Below are 18546 nucleotides of genomic sequence, written 5' to 3'. Positions count from 1 at the left end.
GGCGGGCTCCGCGTCACCATCAGCTCTGGACTTTGGCATGTCCATGTCCTTGGCTGTGGCTCCCACCACCATTTTCGGACACTTTACAGGCCCCACTTGGAGCCAATGGGAGGAAACCTAATTTCCTGCCACAGGAAATGGTTCAGCTGGTGAAGAATATATTTAAGGAATAAAACCTCTGTCAGAGGAGCTTGAGAGCGTTGCTGGAGAAACTCTTGAGGGTCTCTCATCAGGAAGCCGCTGGGTGTGGGACAAGACCTCAGCCCAGAGGCGGACTGTGCTGTTAGCCCCAGCAGCTGGTCTGGGGCCATGCTGAGAAAGGACTGGGTCAGGGAGAGGGGCAGGCTGGAAATAGACCCTTTTCTGCAGTGGAGCGTGTTTATGGTAACATCAGCTCAGAATTAAGACTTATTTATTGGATTTACTTAAAATGGGCCCCGTGCCCCGTGAGGCTGGGAGGGTGTGTACTGGACACGTGGACTAAATTAGATCCAGTGGCTGAAACTCCCAGTTCACTATTAACCCCTTGGTGAGCATTCCTGGGGGTTTTGAGTGGGACAGAGGGAGAGACACTACCAGGGCTAGCTCTGTGCAGCCTTGAGCCCAAAGGAGTGGTCGGTGATGCATAAAAGGACATGAATGAGATGCCCTCCTCGCCGTGAGGTTGCGCAGAAGCAGGGGCATGAACTAGATGACTGCTTCTTATTTTGAATATTTGTTGTTTATTTATTTGGCTCCACGGGTCTTACCTGTGGCACGTGGGATTTTCGTTGCAGTCTGTGCGCTTTTCTCTAGTTGAGGCACATGGGTTCGGTAGTTGTGGCACACTGGCTTACTTGCCCCATGGCATGTGGGGTCTTAGTTCCCCGACCAAGGATTGAGCCCACATCCCCTCACTGGATGGCAGATTCTTAACCACTGGACCACCAGGGATGTCCCAGGTGACTTCTTGAGGATACTGCCAAGCCAGACCGGTGGTCATGTGCTCAGGAGCTGGAGAGAGTGGTGATGTCTTCCCACCATCAGGCCTGGCCTGGCAACCAGGAGACCTGCTCTGCAGCTAAAACCTGGGTGCAGACAGCTGTGTGGTCCTGGGAGTGGGGTGCCTTTCCTCTCGATGGAGTGAGGCGGGACCATTATGAGACTTGCCCTATGACCCAACTGCATCTCGGTGAGGCTTCTCTGAGATAAGGAGCGCGAGAGTCTTGTGAAGACTGGAAGCAGCAGGCTACCCAAGGCCTCGCTGTGGCTCCAGGGCTGTGGGCCCAGATGGCCCAGGCAGGGGCAGTGCCTGCTGTCCTGAGCTCCTCCTGGGGACCTTTCTCCTCCGGGCACTGTCATAGTGATGGGGGTGGTCATAGTGATGCCAAAGAAATGACAATGGGTTGACGCCATGTACTGTGTCCTAGCTCTTCGCCGAAAGCTTTCCCTGGAATGCCATTTAGTCCTCCCAACAATCCAGCAAAGCGACTTATTTAAGATGAAAGATAATTAAGACCAAGACATTAAGCAATCTGATCAAGTTTACACAGCTATTGACCAGAGAGTCCGTATTTGAATCCAGGTTTATCCAAGTCCAAAGCCCCAAAGTCCTTTTTTTTTTTTTTTTAAATTGTAGTATATTTGACATACAACAAACTGCATGTTTTTCCACTGTACAGTTTGGTCAATTGTGACCTGTGTATATACCTGCAGAACCACCACCAGGGATAAAACCATCATATATGACCCAGCGATCCCCCTCCTAGGCATATACGCGGAGGAAACCAAAATTGAAAAAGATACATGTATCCCATTGGTCATTGCAGCACTATTTACAATAGCTAGAACGTGGAAGCAACCTAGATGTCCACCAACAGATGGATAAAGAAGTTGTGGTACATATACACAATGGATATTCAGTTCATCTCAGTCGCTCAGTCGTGTCCGACTCTTTGCGACCCCATGAATCGCAGCACGCCAGGCTTCCCTGTCCATCACCATCTCCCGGAGTTCACTCAAACTCACGTTCCTCAGCCATAAAAAGGAACGCATTTGAGTCAATTCTGATGAGGTGCATGAACCTAGAACCTATTATACAGAGTGAAGTGAGTCAGAAAGAGAAAGATAAATATCGTATTCTAACACACATATCCACTCCAGTACTCTTGCCTGGAAAATCCCATGGACGGAGGAGCCTGGTGGGCTGCAATCCATGGGGTCACTAAGAGTCGGGCACGACTGAGCGACTTCACTTTCACTTTTCACTTTCATGCATTGGAGATGGAAATGGCAACCCACTCCAGTGTTCTTGGCCTGGAGAGTTCCAGGGACGGGGAGCCTGATGGGCTGCCGTCTATGGGGTCACACAGAGTCGGACACGACTGAAGCGACTTAGCAGCAGCAGCAGCAACACACATATACGGAATCTAGAAAAATGGTTCTGAAGAATTTATTTTCAAGGCAGCAGTGGAGAAACAGACATAGAGAACAGACTTATGGACATGGGGAGAAGGGAGGAGAGGGTGAGATGTACGGAAAGAGTAACCTGGAAACTTACATTACCGTATGTAAAATGGATAGCCAATGGGAATTTGCTGTATGGCTCAGGAAACTGGAACAGGGGCTCTGTATCAACCTAGAGGGGTGGGCTGGGGAGGGAGATGGGAGGGAAGTTCAAAAGGGAGGGGATATATGTATAGCTATAGCTGATTCAAGTTGAGGTTTGACAGAAAACAATAAAATTCTGTAAAGCAATTATCCTTCAATTAAAAAAAGAAACCACCGCCAGGAGTCAAGTTACCAACCATCACCTTTATTCCTTGATAAGCTCCCTGTCCCATCCCCCTCCAAGCGCCATCCTGAGGCAACCGAGGATCTGCTTGGTGTCATGCAAATGTAAGGTGGCACTGTCCCTTGACTTTACTGTATATGATGTTATACAAACAGAGCCACGCCTGGCTTCTTTCACTGAGAATGATTGTTCTTCTGTTTATCCACGTTGTTTGTATCAATGGTTCATCCTTTTTTGTTGCTAGACTCTGTATGGCTGTTTCAGTTTGTTTGTTCATTCACTTGTTGAGAAGCACTGGGTCCTCTCCAGTTTGGGGCCCTTATGAATACAGCTGGGATGAACATTCGTGCACACGTGTTTGTGTGGACAGATGCCTTTGCTGCTCTCGGGTAAGGCTCCGGAGTGGATCGGGTGGATCATATGGTGGGTTTATATTTTGAACTTTTATGAAATTTCTAAGCTGGTTTTCACAGTAGTTGTACCATTTTACATTCCCACCAGCAACATAAGAAGTTTTAGTTGCTCCGCATCCCTGCCGGGACGTGTCAGTCTTTTCAGTAGCAACTGTTTTAGTAATGATGGAATGGCATCTCATTGTTTTAGTTTGGACTTCTCTAATGACTAGTGATGTCAGGCATCTTTTCATCCTCCTTTTTTTGGCCACATTTATATCTTTTTGTGTAGCGTCTGTTCAAGTCACTTACCTGTTTTGTTTTTTAATAGTTGGGTTGTTTGTTTTCTTATTAGTGAGTTTTCAGAGTTCTTTATGTGTTTTGGAAATAGGTCTTTTATCAAATATGTTGGTGGTTTAATCACTAAGTTGTGTCTGACTCTTGCAACCTCATGGACTGTAGCCCACCAGGCTCCTCTGTCCATAGGATTTCCCAGGCAAGAATACTGGAGTGTGTCGCCATTTCCTTCTCCAGGGGATCTTCCTGACCCAGGAATGGAACTGGGGTCTCCTACACTGCAAGCAGATTCTTCACCGACTGAGCTACAAAGGAAGCCCCATCAAATATATTCTTTGCAAATATTTTCTCCTAATTTGTGGATTGTCTTTTTTATTCTCTTAACAGGGTCTTTTCAAAGACCAGAGGCTTAGGCTTTGATGGTGTCCAGTATGTCAACTTTAAAAAAAGTTGGAATATGTTTCTGATGTAGTATCTTTGCCCATCTCAAGGCCACAAAGATGCTGTCCTCTGTCTTCTTCCAGAAGTTGCATAGTTTAAAGCTTTATATTATGACCCACCTTAGTTAATTTCTGTATAAGGTACAAGGTGTAGATTGCATCTTATTTTCCTCCCATGTGGCCGTCCTGTTGTTCTAGCACCATTTGTTGAAAATGGTCTCTGATTTCTCTACTAAATTATCTTTGGACCTTTTTCAGAAAATAGTGGATCATATCTATGTGGCTGTTTCTGGACTCTGAGTGTCCATTGATCTGTACCTTGATTATTGTACCTTCCTTGGTTTAAAAAAAAAATTATACTATTAAAATAATTCACGTATGTAGTTTAAAAATTCAAGAAGTCCGTGAAGACCTCAGTCTCTCTTGATTTTCTAATTAATATTCTTATTTTTTATTTCCAGGAATGTTTTTCAATAGTTTGCAAATGTTCCTGTATTAGGATTCCAGTGGCTTGTCTCCCTGAGAGTAGTTTTTGTTCTGTTTCATTCTGTTTGGAAGTTTTTTTCTGCTCCCTACATTGTCTCAGACTTCTTTTTTTCTTCCCTACTAAGTCTGTCTCTGTGGGGATTCCGGATGTGCGGATGTGCGTCTCTAATAGAGAGTGTGGCCGTGAAAAGCTGAGTGCCTGCTGGTGTATGGCGATGGGAGGGGCTTGTTGGCAAATGGGCTTCCCTGCAGGGCAGGCTTGCGGGAACTGGGTCGTTTTGTTGGGTGATTCCCAGATGTCAGTGTTGCAGGCCTTTTCTCCTGGGCTGAGCTGTTTAATTCCTCTACAGATGGGAGTGGGGGCATGGGCCTCACTGTTAGTGTCCTGGGTGCCTGGTGAACAAGGGAGCCTTCACGAAATCCTGCTTCTAACCCTCGTCTGACTTCACCCCTAGCTGTGCCCTGTGACCCCATCTAGAGCTGTGCACTCCGGATCATTCTCCACAGAGAGCAGACCTGTCTCTGGCAGGCCTGGGGAGGTCCTGTTTGTGGGGAGGCTGGCAGGGAAGGAGCTGGGACCTGCCAGCCTCTTCTGCAGACTTGAGCCCCATCTTCCTATTCTCAGCCGAGTCTTGACATGTGTGCGGTGCCTCCAACTCCTGAGTCTTCCCAGGTTTTGAGGCCCAGTGGGAGTCACTTCTGTTGGCTTCCTCTGATGACGCTTGGTCTCAGCTCACGTCACTGCTAAGTCTGGTCCCATTTGGCCAGCTGCTTTCCAGTTTCGTCTGATCTGCCCTTCTACTCATTGTCTTGGGCAGGACGGAGAGAAATGCATCCATCCAGTTTGTTGTATTTGACCAAAGACTTTCCTAGTCTCTCCCACCGCTTCCCCTCCTCCCCTCCCCCCATTCTCTTCCTCCCCTCCCTCCATCCCTCTCCTTCCCACCCTCCACCACTTGCCTCCTCTCTCTCCTCCACCTCCCTCCCATCCTCTATCCCTTGCCCCCTCCCCCATCTCACCTTCCCAGTCTCATGCCCCCTCCCATTTATCACCACCCCCTTCTTGCTCCTTCCGTTATGTTTGGAGCTTTATCTGCTGTAATACTGCAGGTAGACAGCCAGGATCTTTAGGCCCTGAGAAGAAACAACCCATGTGACCCAGAAGGGATTGGATGAGGAGTCAGGATGCTGAGGTCTCTGCCTGCCAGTGTGATGTGCCTTCTGCCCTCCTTGACTCTCCTTCCCTGCCATCAACTACCCAAACCCATAAGGGCTGTACCCTCACATAGCATGTGCAGGCCTGTGCGTCCACGGCCTCCCATTTCTGCCCACTCTGCACCCTTCTCTCCCTTGCAGGCCCCCGAGCAGGTGTGGGGCCCAGGGTCACTCTGGATCTCTGGTTCGGCTGTTAGCGGTCCTGGGGGTTAGGCTGTTAGGGTGGCGTGTGGGCACCCCTCTGCGCCAGGAGTGCCCGGAGTTTCCTGTCTCCGCCTTCCCTGCTGAGGCCCGGGCCACGTGCACGGCTGGCGGGAACGTGGCCTTCTGCTCGCTCTCTCAGGTTGTCCGTCGCCTGGAAAGGGGGACCCTTCTCTTCTATTGTCCACCATCACCCTCTTCCTACCCTGTATTACTATTTTTTAATTTCTGTTTTGTAAATGGATGTTTTGCATCGTTTTTTAAGATTCCATGTATAAGTGATATCATATAATATTTGTCTTTCTGTGTCTGACTTACTTCATTCAATATGACCATCTCTAGGCCCATCCATGCCACTGTAAATGACACTATTTTGTTCTTTTTTAAGGCTGAGTAATACTCTGTTGTATATAAACACCATATTTTCTTTGTCCAGTCCTCCTCCATCAGTGGACGTTTTGGTTGCTTCCATGTCCTGGCGATTGTAAATAGTGCTGCATTAAAAAAAGAGCCTTCCATCAGCTGGGTGGGGAAGGGGGACTCCCTGCACAGCCTCCCTCCTTCCTGCTAGTCTGAGCATCTCTCCACGGACGCTCCATGTGGAGGCCACTCCAGCTGTTCAGCTGTCTCTTTTGGGGGGATTTTGGCAAACACTGAAGAGGGAGCGTGGCCACATCCCTCTCTGTGGGCACACAGTGGCTTTTCAAGAATAGGAACAGCTAAGTCCTTCTCTGTCCCCACTAGTCACCTCCCACTCCCCCTTTTTCTCCCGCTCAGCCCCACAGCTCACCTCACTTATCCAGGGCTGACTTTGGAGAGGGTCCGTTGTGGTGTGCAATGCTCATTGGTTGGTACTTCACTAAGGACTTTTTTAAAAATAATTTTATTATTTACTTTTGGCTGTGCTAGATCTTCGTTGCTGGATGTGGGCTTTTGCTGGTTATGGTGAGCAGGGGCCACTCTGAACTGTGGGCGTCACATTCCAGTGGCTTCTCTTGTTGCAGAGTATGGGCTCTAGGGTGTGTAGGCTTCAGTTGTTGGGGTGGATAGGCTCAGCAGTTGTGGTTCCCAGGCTCTAGAGCACAGGGTCAATAGCTGTGGTGCACAGACTTAGTTTCTCTGTGGCACGTGGGATCTTCCCAGATCAGGGGTCAACCTGTGTCTCCTGCACTGGCAGGCAGATTCTTCACCATTGCACCACCAGGGAAGCCCCCAGAAAGCACTTTTGAGTGCATGAAGTCAAGTGCAGTAGTGGGAGGAGAATGTTCCCATTTTACAGATGAGGTAACTGAGGGGTCCAGAGACCTCAAGACTTGCCCAGGGTCTCACAGGCAGAAGAGTAGAACCTCGTCTTGACCCCAGGTCTCATGACTCCACATCTGGCCGTCTGCCTTCCGCGTCTCAGGGGCGAGTCCCAGGCTGTCTTCTCTCGTTCTGCCTGCTAATTACTGTTTTGGGGCTGTTGGGGTTCCTTGGTGTGGGGCCCCACAGGAGGGAAGTAATTACACCCTTGGCGTTGCCCTTAGTCAGCAGCTCCCCAGCAGCCCCTGTGCCATAGCCCGGCTCTGACCTCTGTCCCTCCTTCCCCCTGCCCGGGCCAGTGACTCAGAGAGTTTGCCTGGATTCCTGTTTCTGTCTCTTTGGTTGGTACTTCTGGTGGCATCTGGCAGGCCCCTCCCTCACAGTGTCCATAAATTCTGTTTATTCAGGAAAACAGGTACCCTCAGTCGAATGGGGACAGGGAGAGAGAACTTTAAATGCCTCTCCACCAGCCCTGCCCAGCCATCAGAAACGTCCAGCCCACTGACCAGTGGGGTCCAGGGATGAGCCTTCTTGTAGGAAGGACAGCACTGCCTTTGGGGGCCTCTCCCTATCTCTAAGAGCATCCATTGCATCCACTCTTCTCTTGTGCTGGGGGGCATGCAGCTTGGCTTGTGGGATCGTAGTTCCCCAACCAGGCATCGAACCTAGACTCTCAGCAGTGAAAGCAGGGAGGCGTCTAACCACTGGACCACCAGAGAATTCCCCGTCTCATCCACTCTTGACTGTTCCACCACCACTGCCTCCAGTCTGCTTGTCCCACAGCCAGAATTTCATACACACATGCACACACACACTCTTGCCACTTACACACCTCAGAGGGTTCCTGTGGCTCTTAGGAAGAAGGCAGAACCAGAGTCGGAGACCCTGTGGAGGCACCCCTTCCTGCACCCCAGCCTCCCTCCTCTCTGGCACTCTGGCCTCCATCTGGTCTGCCTCCTCATTATGCTTTCCGCCTTCTCAGAACCTTAGCACATGCTCTCTCTCTACCCGGAATGTCCTCCTCTCAGCCCCCTTTGTCTGCTTACTTGCCTTTTAGACTTTCTGGTCAACCACCATCCCCTCAGAGATGCCCTGTCTTGCCCTTCAGTGAAGCATGGTCCCCAGGGTCATATGCGCTCGCAGCTCCCTGCTCTTCGCTTGCCATTGTCGCTGACCTGATTACTAGATTAACATTGGCCTTGCCCATGGAAGCTCATGGAAGCCGGGACCGCTTTGTGGCCTCTTTTCCTCTCTTTCCCTCACTGCTGTATCCCTCGTGCCACACAAAGTAGGAGCTCGTGAAATACTTGTTAGATAAAACATTCCTTTTTTCCCCTTCTTCTTCTTTATAATTTGGCTGCACCAACTCTTAGTTGTGGCATGCAAGACCTTTAGTTGAGGGCATGCGGGATCTAGTTCCCCAACCAGGGATTGAACTCGGGCCCCCTGCATTGCGAGCATGGAGTCTTAGCCCCTGGACCACCAGGGAAATCCCTTGATAAAGAATTCTGTGTGTATGGACTCTCCTCACCCATCTAATCCTGGTTGTCCCTGAAGGCTCGCATCTTTTCAGAAGCCCCCTGTCTCCCACCTGCCTCTTGGCTGATGGTGCCCCTGCCATTCGAGCTCCCCAGTTGTCACGGCCTATGGCACTGCTCCAACTGTCCTTTGGGCCGATGACCCAGGGATTTTAGAGGAAGATTCTGATATAATGGGTTGGGGTAGGCTCTCCGGTTTTGCCTTTTAGGAGAGCTCCCGTGGACACATGCCACTGGTCCATCAAGGACCACAGTTTGTAGCCTGGGCGGGGGGATGCGGTGGGCACCAGGTCAACTGCTCAGAGGCCAAGTCACCACAGAAGACATGGCTTGCACAGGGACAGGACGCTGCCGAGGGTGGTGGGTTGGGCCGAGCTGGGCTGGGGACTGAGGCAGAACCAGGCCTGGAGTGGGGTCGCAGCTCTGCTCACACACGACCTTGTAGGCCTGAGCTCTGAGCTAGGGGAGAACCGTGGACGGGGCGCCTGGGCCACCAGCAAGAAGCCCGCACACAGAAAGGGGCTCCTGAGAGGCCTGCTGTGTAGGGCCTGACCAGTTAAAGCTCCCTTTCATGTCCCTCCCTCGCTCCCCACCTCATCACAGACCCCAGCTGAAACAGGGGTTTTCCCCCTTGTTTTCTTGTGTATGAGGAGGGAACTGGGTGAGCGTGGAGAGCCGTTGGAGATGGGCTGCGTGCTGTCATCCTCCTTGGCGGCATCACTGTGGTCCTCACGTCGGCTCCTGAAGAGCTCCCATCTTCTAGCTCAGCCCTGGGCCCTCTGCCCACCTCCGCCTCGCCTGGCCTTTGCAGAGCACAGTTCAGTGGCGTTCCCTTCAAGGTTGGGGAGGGTAGTCATCCCGCAGCCTGGTGGCTCTGGGGTCTGCTCTGCCGGCCCAGGAGCCTTCGGCCTGCTGGGTGGGCCTCTGTTCTTCTCCTGGACCCCTTCCAGCACGCCCAGAGCTTCTCTGATTTGCAGGCCCTCTGCCTGCGAGCCAGACAAGTGCTGGTTGTGGGGGGAGCTTTCTGAGTCTCTGCCAGGCTCCCAGGAGCTCGGTGGGCTGGGCTCGGGGCAGAGGCAGGCCGGGTCCCCTCACTGTCGGTTTCTGCTCCTCCTGTCCATCCTGGCAGATCCCTGGATGGCCGGCTGCAGGTGTCCCACCGGAAGGGGCTCCCCCATGTCATCTACTGCCGCCTGTGGCGATGGCCCGACCTGCACAGCCACCACGAGCTGCGGGCCATGGAGCTGTGTGAGTTCGCCTTCAACATGAAGAAGGACGAGGTCTGCGTGAATCCCTACCACTATCAGAGGGTAGAGACCCCAGGTACGGCCTCCTCTGGGGTCCGCAGGTGTCTACCCGGCATCCTTCTCCTCTGCCTCTTCCTCTCCCCCTCCCGCCGTCCTCCCCCTCTTTTTCCTGAGGGCGGGCCTCTGGTGCATTTGGGGGTACTGGGGCTTAAGTCCAGCCTGGCATCCACCCTGACCCTCCTCTGCTCTGTCTCCTCCACACAGTTCTACCTCCTGTGTTGGTGCCCCGCCACACAGAGATCCCGGCCGAGTTCCCCCCGCTGGACGACTACAGCCATTCCATCCCCGAAAACACTAACTTCCCTGCCGGCATCGAGCCCCAGAGCAATATTCCAGGTAGGCACCCACGAGCAGCGAGGCCAGCCCCGGAGGCGAGCGCGGGACGCCCCGTCACCCCTTCTCCGCACACCCGCTGGCCCGAGGCCCTTGACTCAGACCCGCGTCCCTGTGGGGAGAGGACCCGTGGCCTTGGCTCCCCGCTCACTAATGAGGCTTTTCTTGGCATGGAGGAGCGGCGGCGTGACCCTTCCGCCCGGCCTCGGCCTCGGTGCAGTCATTTATTTTGGAAGCGGAAATAGCAAGGCTGTGTTTCTCTCACCACCCTCCCGGGCCCTGGGGCTGGAGTTCAGGCAGGATCCCCGAACCCGAAGGTCTGGGGGCTGCAGAGGCAGTGGGCCGAGCTGGGGCCAAGGGCCGGGCAGCGTGTGGAGAACAGGCCCTGTAAGTAAGCCCTGGGAGGGTTCCAACCCGGGTGGGAGGTTTTACTCTAAAGGGAGAAGTGGGCTCTGCTGTCAGAGTGTAAATGTTTTTAGAAGCCCGTCATTTACATGCAAATAATGTGTGAATCACCAGAACTCCAGGAGTCCAGGAAAACTGCTTGGCAGTGCTTGGCCAGACCCTGCACTAGGGTTGCTGGGGCAGAGGTGGGCCGTGTTCCTTTCGGAGCCGTCTAGTTTGGACTAGCCTTTGGCCTCGAGTGAGCTCCCCGTGCTGAGGTTGACCGCGGGCCATGTGCATGGGTCAGAGTGTTAAGGAAAGACCTGCTTTACAGCCCCAGTCTTTCATCCATCACAGGTGGCTCTGGTCCCTGGGGGGGGGGGGGTTTGCCTACTCTCTTTGTACAGCAAAGCAGAGAAGTCAGTCAGGGCCTGGGGCTCAGTGAGAGGAATGCATGGCAGTCTGCTCTCATGCAGCTTGCATCCCGAGTGAGACATCCCCTCAAGAGCCGCAGATCATGGTACGGGGGTAGGTGGTAGAGCCAGAGGGTGTTTTGAGGCGGTTGCCTTCAGAGACAGATGAGTTCACTGCCGGGGTCGGGGGGTGGAGTGGAGTGGGCTTAAACCTGGTCTTGAGGGATGGCGAGAAGTTTAGTGCCACAGAGGCTGTAGGAATAGGTACTTCAGACGGGGAGTCAGACAGTGTGAACAAAGTTCAGAGTGATTCAGGTGGGAACAAGGGAAGATGAGTGCACAAGGACAGCGGGAGCCAGGGGTCCGAGGCCCAGAGTCCTTCAGCTCCCGCCCCCGGCGCAGTGGCGTGAATCTGTGAGTTTGCAAAGGGCGGCTCAAGAGCCAAACCAGAGAGGCCATGTAATGAACCACCTTCCTTCCAATTCCCAGAAACCCCACCCCCAGGCTACCTGAGTGAAGATGGAGAGACCAGTGACCACCAGATGAACCACAGCATGGATGCAGGTCAGAGTCTTCTGGAGTCTCTGCTCCTAGTCCTGAGTGCTTGCCCTTCCCCATCCTTCCCTCTGTTCCTCCATCTGGCTCTCTGTATTCCCTTCTCCACACTTTCTCTCTCCATCCTTCTCTCTGTCCCTCCATCCAGTATTTACTGAGGAATCACTATGGGCCCAGATCTGGGATAGAGGAGGAGCCTGAGTGGCTCATGATATGTGGGGGAGACCAACAAGACAGCCCGCAGTCACCGTGCTGTCTCCTGTATGCCTGCCCTAAGGGAAGCTGTTATGTGGCACAGAACAGGGTCGTGCCGGCCAGCCTGGGACAAAGTGCTGGGGGACTGAGCAGTAACTTGCGGTGTAGGTTTTTCCTGCATTGAGTCTTGGAGGTATATAGGGCTTGGCCAGGCTGCCAGGACAGGCAGAGCAGTGTGCCAGGCAGAGTCATGAGGGGCCGTGGGGAGGAGAGCTGGTGAGTTCTGGGGTGGGTGAGAGCTGCGTGTGGCTAGAGCATCCTCCTCCAGAGACAGGAGGGCCAGTCATTGAAAGCTTCAGGTTTAGCCAGAGGCTAACGTGGAGCCCCTGCAGGCTGAAAGCAGATGAGAAACTGCTGGCAGTGTGATGGAGGGTGGGCTTCATTACCTGAAACAGCTCAGGAGCGCTGGAACAGAGGTGAGAGCTTTGCAAGGCCCCAAAGCATCTATTTCTGTGTGATGCCCAAATGTGATCTATGTGTTCCTGCCATGAGGGACCCAGCCCAGTCATCTCCAGCCACATCTCCAGATGTTCCCGCCTCATTTGTTCTGGGACCAAATTGGCCTCAGACCAGCGGCTTCTGGAATTGAACCCCAGCTGCCACATCGCATGTGCATGGGGTTGCATGTGGCTGGGCGAGGAGGAGGGAGCAAGCAGATGTTCCCTTCCGACGACGGCAGGCGTGCCTTGGGTACACAGAGCCGTCCGACGTGGCGGGGCCACCTGCCCTGCACATAGCCCAGAAGAGAGTGCAGTTCCCGAAAGAAGGATGCAGGGGACGTGCATGCTTATTGTAAATGTGGTCACTTGATATATAGCCTGGGCATCATGTCACATACCTCCACATACCACTGATGAGTGGATGACGGTGTGAACCCAGTCAGAATGCATTGGAGACCTGTATTTGATGCCAAGTGCCTGCCGTAAGCCCTCAGCTTTACATGCTGGCGTGGGAAACCAGCCCCCTGGGCAGCATCTCTGCGGATGCTCTATTTCTTCTCTTGCCTGCTTCCCTCCTCACTACTCTTCAGGTTTATGGAAGGATTACAGGCAAACCTTCCATATACTGTGGTTTGACATCCAGATAACCACTGTAAAGCAAGTCACACAAATTTGTTGTTCCCCAGTACGTGTAAAAGTTATGTTTACACTGTCTTGGTCTGTTAAGTGTCCAATAGCATTATGTCCAAAAAAGTAGTGTACACACCTTAATTAAAAAATACTTGATAGCCCAACAATGTTAACCATGATTTGAACCTTCAATGAGTCAAAATCTTTTTTGCAGTAGTACCTATCAAAGATCACAGATCGCCATCAAAAATATAATAATAATTAAAAAATTAGAAACATTGTGAGAATTTTCAGAAGGGGACAAAAGACATGAAGCCAATGAATGCTGTTGGAAAAATGGTGCCGGTATGTTGGCTGGATGCAGCATTGCCACAAACCTTAGGTTTGTAAAAAAAAAAAAAGTAGCATCTGCAAAGCACAGTAACACAAAGTCTGCCTGTGCAAACAGACCAAAGGAGAAAGTCTTAAATGGGACAAGCAGCCACCTTTTCACCCTCTCAACTCTTGTGTCTTCCCCTTCCTTTCTCTGTCCTCCCTTCCTCATCTCCTCCCATAGTGTACCTGTAGGACCCTGTTGTGGACATGAATGTTAATTGAATATCAGCCCTGGGCTTTGTGGACCCCAGCCAGCCCGTGGGTGGGTGGGTGGGGTCTCCTGTTTATTCTCTGCTCTTCACTCAAACCAGTCCAGTTGCTCATGGGCTTGACTTCCCTGCCAGCAGACGGGAGGAGCATCTCAGTTGGGGCCTAAGGCTCTCCCTGTCCAGCCCTGTGTCTCCCCAGATACGTGTGCATGTCTGTTTAGACCAGAGAGAAGGTCCCACTTCCTGGGTCTCCGTGATTTGGACCAGCCTGAAATAGGAGACCAATGCTTACTAAGCACCTCCTGTGCACAAGCCATGGTGTAGGCATACTCGTGTGCACCATTCCACTTCATTTCTACACATCACACGGTAGATGGTGTCATTCCCATTTTATACCTGAGGGGAAAAAATTCAAAGCTCTAAGTGTTTGAACCACTTTGCCAAAGACCTATGGCTACGTGGTGCCATGTCCAGATACCATGGAAGATTTGAAAGCTGTGCTTTTTCTGTGACTTTTCCACATCCCCCAGAAGACTGGGTACGAGGGGTGAGACAGAAACCCATGGTTCCCCCTTGGTCCTCAGGGAGGTCACAGCTGAGCTGAGGGGCAGGAGCAGACCCCCGCTCACAGCTCAAGGCAGCCTAAGCTGAAGGCCCAGTGGTGAGGACTGAGGATTTCAGGGAGTGGATCCGGGTGCAAAGGACTGTCAGTCAGTAAACAAACAACTCTCTGGAGCTGGAGCCCCATTGGTGCAGGGACGATGGAGGGACCAGCCCTGTGTTGCTTTTTGGAAAAGCGACAGCTTGGTTTTCTGAAGGCTGATGCTGTGTGGGTCCCTACCCACCCACCCACCAGGAGTAATGATAATAGAGTAGGAAGAATTGGGTAGTTAGGACTTTTTCCCATGTGTAGCATGTCTTACATAAAATGTCAGTCTGGTTGCTGAGTTGTGGGGTGTCTGAGGCAGCTTGGTGAGTTTCCTGAAACCTGGGAATGCCTGCATTGGTATTTGCAGACCCTGAGCTCTGAGAGCAGAGAGGGGTCTGGGTGGCTGCAAGCTTCACTTTCGCTGCTGGGGGCCTGGAGCAGCTGGGGAGAGGGTTTTCCCTGCTCCTTTTGTCCCTCTGGGGGGCTCAGTTAACAGGGCGTGTCAGTGTGGGACCTGTGCGTGCAGCCGCGTGCTGCAGGCTTGGTTAGACGCATCAAACCCTCTAGTTGTGGAAGAGACTCTGAGGTCATCCTCTCATCTATTGGTTGCACAGATAAAGAAACTGGGACCCGGGGAAAGGAGCGCACAGGCAAGGAGATAGGAGGTTCGGCCTTCTCCTGGGCCGTGGAGGCTCAGCCCAGGGTTTTCTCCCCGCCCCACCGCGATGTACACATCCTGTCATCTGGCTCCCAGGCCAACAGTCTTTTCTGAAGTCTCACAGCAGTGTCTTACCTCGCAGGTTCTCCAAACCTCTCCCCGAATCCGATGTCCCCAGCACACAATAACTTGGGTAAGTAGCTCCTTGTCTGTATGATTTTAACCCCCTTTAGCTGTAGCCCTGGCTGGTGCTTGGTGTGGGAAGGAGGCCCTGAAGGTGAGGCTCCCCCCCGCCCCCCACCATCCGCCCAGCACAACCCATCAGGTTTCTGCTTACATAGCTTCTGGGGTCACCCACAGGATGGGAAGCCTGAGGAGAGCGGTGGCAGGAAAAGCAGCTGTGGGCCAGGCGTGTGTTTCCCCGGGGAGGCGGTTAGGCATTAGTGAAGGAAAATCCCCTGAATCTTGTGCTGTAGAAACACGAGGGTCTGTGGTCGGCGAGCATCCGTGTGTGGTTTGATGCAAAGCCATGGGCAGCGCTGCAGACGACAGCCCCCAGCTTTCAGGGACTTGTTTCAGATACACGTACTTGGATTTCATCTGAGCACCTCATCTGACAGTGATGTCATTTTTATTTAAAAGAGTACCATATAAGGAATTTAAAAAAAAAAAAAATACAAAGTTACCCATAATCCCTCCACCCTAACACAAATGTGTCTGTTTTATCTTGGTCGTCTGATGTCTTTGGATCAAGCACATATATTTGTGCTTTGCCTTTGAGATAATACTTCATATTCAGTTTTCCCTTCTATCTTCTGTTATTTTGTAAACACAGTTCCATGCTTAGATGTCTCATTGATCATCTTGCATTATCTCATGATGTTTTGGAGCGGCTGGGCCATCATTTCCACAACCTTCCCTCAGATGTTTGATTTCTGGGTCGTTTTTGTGAGATTTGCTTTTCTAATCCAGGAGCATCTTTTGGCTTCAGTGTGGGGCCTGCCAGAGGGCTCAAAACAAATGAAATATTTGTTCAGTTCTCATTTAGGGGAATTTTTTTTCTGAGTTGGTCTGGTAGCTTTAGAAAAATGTGAGTTTGGTTTTGTTCTGGCCTGTATTGCTGGGGCTTGACTTGTGGCTCAGGGAAAGGAGGAACTAATATCCAAACTTGGTGAATCAGAGTGGATTGGCCTGGCTTCTGTTCCCAATTGTTCCCAGTCCTTGACTGATAGCATCAGATGAAGAGTCATCATTTGGAATGTGGGAGCTGCTTAAAAACCTTTTAATACAGGCTGACAAGTGGGCAGTGTGAAATGTGACCGGGGGATCTGTTTTAGCATCTTTGTAAAATGATCCCATGGTGTATGTTCCCAACGTGAAAGGACGGATGGAGTTATTAAACATAAACGCTGAAGGCTGGAAGCTCATGTTAACTTGAAGGCCATGACTGTGAACTTGACTCTGAGGTTTCCGCTTTGGAGGATGACCCCTCTGACCCCACCACGGCAGCCCTTTCAGTCTACAGACATGAGCTGCTGCTTGACCTGGCAACCCCACTGCCTGACGTTGTGGTTCGGACTGAAAGTTGTCCTGGGTGGGTGCTCGCTTTGCATTCCCCTTGAGATTGTGTAGACCAGGATGACAGCATGTCCTTGAACTTGGCCCCAAGGCAGAGTACCCGACTGGCACGATCCTCCCGGCCTGCAGCCCTGTCCCTCAGCCTCTTGTCTGAGGGTCAGGAATTCTGAGGCCATCTCTTCCAAATGAAGGAACAGCCTCCAAGCCTGGTGGACAGAGAGGGGTGCCCCTCTGCTGGGAAGATGTGGATGGGGGCACGAGTCAGCCGACGAGTCATGAAGGACTCATGGTGAGACTCGGGTGTGGACAGGCCTGGCTTCCTTTCTGCTTCACGAGCCCTTGAACCCCAGCCTTCACCCACTCAAAACCATCGATAGGACCCTACAGTCTCATCGCCTTGGCATCAGGGCTGGATGGAGATGAGAGGATGGTGATAATAATGGCTAGCATTTCTTGAGAACTCTCTGTTTACTGACTGTTGTTCAGAGCACTTCATGCCTGTTAGCTGAATCTTTGTGACAACTAAATACGGTGGTGTTGCTATAATGTTTCATTTTGTAGAACAGGAAGCCAAGGAACAGACTGGTTAATGTACTTGTCCCATTTACACAGCTGGGAAATGGGGACCTCAGGCCTTGGGGATCCAGAGGTTGTGCCCCCACCTGCAGCGGGACCCTGCCTTGCTCGGTCAGCTGGACCAGCTCTCCCCTTCCTCACTCAGTATAACTCAGCTCAGGGAGGGAACAAGTGTCAGATTGAGGGTCCTGGTGTCCCATGTCGCCCCTGGCGGGGATCCTTGCCTGTTTGCCTGTCTGCTTGTCTCTTCCTCACTCAGCCATTTGCCGGCACTTCCTGCTCGGTGTCTGTATGCCAGCCCAGGTAGGGGAATTCAAAGAGGAGCCCCAGACCCGACATCAAAGTGTTGTCAGCCTTGTTGGGGTAAATAAGCAGGACTGTAAATAACCTCTTATATAAAACAAGAGGTAGGTGCAGATGAAATACCCTGAGGGCTTAAAGGAGCGAATGGTGCCATTCCAGTGGGGCCATCATGCCGGGTGGTCAGTGTCTTCTCCATATTTACTCATTCATTCGCTGAGTTCCTAGTACGTACCGATGCTGGGGGTCCAGAGCTGAAGACCCTTAAACGTTCAGTGTCTGCTGGAGTGCTGGAGGTGTCTGTCTCCGGGGGTGTACTGTGCCCAGCGCACACAGGACAGGGGGACTGTATGTGCCAGGCAGGACCAGCCACCACACAGCCACCACCCCTGCATTCCTCTTTCACGGCCGCATGTCCCAAACCGCAGCATGCTGGTGGGGAGGCCTCAGAGCATGGTGGCCCGTGTGAGCTGGACCTTGAGGGGCAGGCAGAATCGGAGGGCAGGGCACTGCCGATGCAAGGACTGGCACGCAAGGGCATCTGGGGATGGCTGGCAGTGTGGTGGGTTGGCTCGTGGGAGGCACAGTGGGGATGAGGCTGAGGGGGCTGGCAGGGCTGAGAAGAGAGCGCAGGAGGCCACACTTCCGTAGCCCCGTCTTGCCTACAGGATAAGGCAAGCCTGTGGGTTTCGAGTCTGGGGCTCATATCTGATGGTGGCTTCATAATGATTAATCTGGCCACTATGTGAAATTTAAATTTTAGGAGAAATTGCTGGGGCTACCATCCCTGCCCCACCCCTCCCAAAAAACCCACTTAGGACGCTGTAGCACTGGAGGAGGCTGAGATGAGCGCTTTAGAGAAAGGGAGTGGAACAGGAGAAGGCATCTGTGAGCACCATGGGCCGAAACAGCAGCATTTATTGACCAGCCTTGACTGGGAAGACCCGGAGGCTTCCGTGTCACTGCGGCCGGACCCCAGGAGATGGGGGACGGGGTTTGGCATGGAGGGTGACAGGGAGGCGCCTCTGCTCACCTGAGTCCAGGAAGTAGCGGGATGGCCAGGAGAGAGGCCTGGGCTGGAGGCGCCGCTTCAGAGCCATTAGCACGTGTGATAGCCTTGCCCATAGTGGGGTCAGAGACATGATTTTGTCATCAGATGAGTTTGGAAAGCCTGTCCCGTGCTCGCTCCAGGGGCCCCCCAGGGCACTCACAGCATAAATGCAGCATAAAGCCTCTGAGA

General features: G+C 52.4%; 1 protein-coding gene across 2 annotated transcripts in view; it reads left to right on the top strand.

Annotated features, from left to right (window-relative positions):
• Window positions 1-18546, top strand: part of LOC120860896 (mothers against decapentaplegic homolog 3) — a 127995-nt gene that overhangs the window by 90516 nt on the left and 18933 nt on the right. For both annotated transcript variants that reach the window (XM_040236609.1, XM_040236610.1), the window contains exons 2-5: window positions 9774-9967; window positions 10156-10287; window positions 11571-11645; window positions 14995-15045. In XM_040236609.1, the coding sequence (XP_040092543.1) occupies window positions 9774-9967; window positions 10156-10287; window positions 11571-11645; window positions 14995-15045 (452 nt within the window). The remainder of the gene's footprint in view (window positions 1-9773; window positions 9968-10155; window positions 10288-11570; window positions 11646-14994; window positions 15046-18546) is intronic.

The sequence above is a fragment of the Oryx dammah genome, unplaced genomic scaffold, assembly GCF_014754425.2.
Source record: "Oryx dammah isolate SB20612 unplaced genomic scaffold, SCBI_Odam_1.1 HiC_scaffold_11209, whole genome shotgun sequence".
Classification (NCBI taxonomy): domain Eukaryota; kingdom Metazoa; phylum Chordata; class Mammalia; order Artiodactyla; family Bovidae; genus Oryx; species Oryx dammah.
Note: the sequence above shows the minus strand (reverse complement) of the source record. Positions and strands in the feature narration are given on the sequence as shown.